Genomic DNA, 3,390 nt, shown 5'->3' with positions numbered 1-3,390 from the left:
AAAAGCTGTGTGTGTACGTGTGTGTGCATGCATTCACGTCTACATGTACACAAGCATCATCCCCATGGGAGTTGAGCAGGATCCAGAGCCCATTACATTCCACTGTCCTGTCAGCTGAGTGATGGGGAGAGAGGGGGGCTTCAAGGGGCTCCAGGGGGTTACAGTGTAATCCTCAGGCGAACATGCTTAAATCCGGTTCCATCACATAACCCCCCCCCACACACACACACACACACACACTCCCTCCCCAGGACCCCTCCGCACCACACAGTATTTTTTCACACTGTCACATTCAGCACTAAAATCCATTAAATGCAACCTGAAGGAATCTTATAACTGTAATCTTCTCTCATAGTGGAGTCTCATTTTCTTTGCCGAGTCTCTGTTCTTCCCTTGGGGGGTGTTCTCAAAATGTTTCGATTTGAATAGGTCCATTTATCTGTTATATCTCTGTTTGAATGTCTGCCTGCCTCTGAGGCATTCAGTTCACAGTGCAATAGTTGTTCTTCTTCATTTCTTCCCCATCTGAACTCTCATTGTGCACTCCTGATACTCAAGTGTCATATGTACTACAATATTTTCAAAATGGAGGACTCTGAAAGCAAACAAAGCTTTCAGAGCCATCAGCATCGTCTCACCCATCATACATAATGCTTTTGCTTTGAGTGTCCCTTATGGGCGCCCTTACTTTGTTTCCCATTGTGGTGTGCATGTTTCTTATGGTGGGCCCTAGGGGAATGTGTGGTCCTCATACCCCTCATACAGTTCAGATAACTGGGGAGCAGGTCATTCCCAGCCTCTCCGGGCCCCCAGCTCCCCTCCGTCCCCACATCCACGTAGCTCTCACAGGGCTTGGGGTAGCCTGTATCCTCGCCCGTGGGGAGGTGGATATGGCTCCCCTGTTGGTAAGATGGCACCGTCTCCATTTGGAACCCTGGAGCCTCTGGCCGGGCCCGTACCCGCTCCGCCCGGGGGAAGTCGGCCTGGCGCTGGGTACGGTAGCGTTTCTCCAGCCGGTGGGAGATGGCCAGCTGGAGGAGGTGCAGGAGCTCGATGAGGTTGAGGAGCAGGGAGATGGCAGCGATGGCCTGGGTGTAGAAGGTGAAGATGGTCTTCTCCGTGGGTCGCGAGACAAAGCAGTCCACCGTGTGAGGGCAGGGGTCCCCTACGCACTCAAACCTGGGCGCAATGAAGAAGCCGTCGTAGAGGATCCACAGCCCCACGATGAAGCCGACTTCCAGGAGGACTTTAAACAGGATGCTGAAGGCATACGCACACAGCAGCCTGCCTTTCAGTTTAGGAGCCTCAGGAAGAACCTTCCCAGCTTTTCTACCTTTCCCCCATCTCCCTTATCCTCTTCCTCCTTCTCTTCCGTCTTCTCTTTCCTCACTTCATTATTGTCCCGATCGATCGCGATGTCCCCTCTCTTACTTCCACCACCTTCCTCCGTCTGGCTCTCATCTTTTCTCTCCTCTTTCGCCTTGTCCTTCCCGGCCCTTATGGCCACGTATCCAAAGTAGAAGATGGTCGGCGTGGAGACGAAGATGACTTGGAGGACAAAGTAGCGGAAATGGGAGATGGGGAAGGCTTTGTCGTAGCAGACGGGGGTGCAGCCGGGCTGCTTCGTGTTGCAGATGAAGCCGGCTTGCTCGTCGTCCCAGGCGGACTCGGCGGCAGTGCCCAACACCAGCATGCGAAACAGGAAGAGAACGGTGAGCCAGACCCGGCCCACGCCCGTCGAGTACTCCTGGCCCTCCTCCAGCAGGTGCTCCAGGAAGGACCAGTCAGCTCTGGACATCCTCCGCACCTAAGAGGGACAAGTGGTAGATGAAGGGGAGGGTGGATGAGAGAAAGTTTTAGGAACAATGGGTAGCTGACCCCCACACACAGTCATTTGTAAATCACTGCTAAAGAATGCCGTTTGGATCAGAGAGACATAAGAGGCCCTACAGTGTTTAAAGACTTCAGACTCATGTAAGTTATGTGAGGGTAGGGTCTTTTAAGGGGGAAAAAGCATAAATCAATGTTTTTCTGAAAGTGTAATTGATATTTGTTCACATTGGTGGTTGTTTGCCGTATGATGAACACCAATTTATATTTACCTCTACATTACTGAGCAGATTGGCTTGAAAGTATAACACTTAACAGCTAATTGGTGTATTTTTATTTCCTCTACAAGATCCCCCGAGGACTTTCATGTAATTTTTTCATGTAAACATAATGCAGAAGTATTTGACCGTTTCTATAAGCAACAAATGACCTAAGTTTCTCCTAACCTTTCCAGTATAATGGTGTCTTTTTACTAGAAAACGTGTATTTGGCTGAGCATACAACAACCCCCTATTAGTTCTTCCATGAGCTCACACCACTGTTAGGGTGGGCTCCAACTCCACATCATCAAAATCTGAAAACAAGTCCCCCAATACACTAAAATGAACTAAAACAAACTAAAAACACATGGTTCCAAACATAAACTTTTAGCATCAATGGAAACAATGTACAGTTTCACTATTCATAGTAAACTCGGAGTGGGTGAGGCCAGGAGGCGGCTCTCAAACTTTTAGATTCTATATTATACTGTACGTTTCTTCATTTTTCTAGTCTGATTGAATTAATCGATCCATTAAAGCAGATTGAAATCACAGAAATTGATTGATTTCATTAAAATGATGTCATGAGGGATTGGGTGAGGGGTTTTCCTTGGAAGTTTTGGATGATAAGTGACACAGTGTCCCTTATCAGAAAGGAAATACATGTTGTACAGTCACGCACTCAGCCGTTCAAAGGCACACAAAGGGGGTTCCTGGGGTCTCTACATGACATTTGCCATGTGGTCATGATGTACACACACACACACACACACACACACACACACACACACACACACACACACACATCTGGATAAACATCCTGTGTGGGGGGTTAAGCACTGCTGTGACTTGTGTATTTGTTTAGGCTATTTATGTTTGTCTGTTATTTCTTCCCCATTGAGAAAAAAATAATAATTCAGACATTCTACATAACACTCACAATAAGTAAAGTTTTAGAGATCCTATGGTGCTGAACCAGCACAGAGATTATAATTTAATTGATCTAGGCTGGGTCCTGGGTCAGAGTGTTGTCATATGTAATCATTTGAGGTGGATTTACACTATCAATATGACAAATCAAAACAACACTGACAACCAATCCTAAAAAAGAACCTTAGTAATCCTATAATAAATGTCAGAAGGATGCTATATAAATATCAGAGTAAAACTTTAAACCATCATGCAGCTAATATAGCTCAAAACATTATAGGCTTCCACACAAAATCCTATAGTAATAATAACATAGGAGAAAAGAACATACCACACAATACGACAAAATCACTATAAATCACTATAGGTA

At 46.3% G+C, this 3,390-nt stretch overlaps 1 protein-coding gene across 1 annotated transcript; it reads right to left on the bottom strand.

Annotated features, from left to right (window-relative positions):
- Positions 1-206: 206 nt before the first annotated feature.
- Positions 207-1,798, bottom strand: gja4 (gap junction protein alpha 4). Its single transcript, XM_071540340.1, has 2 exons — positions 1,349-1,798; positions 207-1,307 (listed from the first exon to the last, which is right to left on the bottom strand). Exons 1-2 carry the CDS (start codon positions 1,796-1,798, stop codon positions 642-644), a joined length of 1,116 nt encoding a protein of 371 aa, XP_071396441.1. The 3' UTR covers positions 207-641.
- Positions 1,799-3,390: the final 1,592 nt, after the last annotated feature.

The sequence above is a fragment of the Centroberyx affinis genome, unplaced genomic scaffold (genome assembly GCF_046629955.1).
Source record: "Centroberyx affinis isolate AG114_WGS23_722 - 3 ecotype Tasmania unplaced genomic scaffold, CSIRO-AGI_Caff_v1 ptg003618l_1, whole genome shotgun sequence".
NCBI lineage: Eukaryota > Metazoa > Chordata > Actinopteri > Beryciformes > Berycidae > Centroberyx > Centroberyx affinis.
Note: the sequence above shows the minus strand (reverse complement) of the source record. Positions and strands in the feature narration are given on the sequence as shown.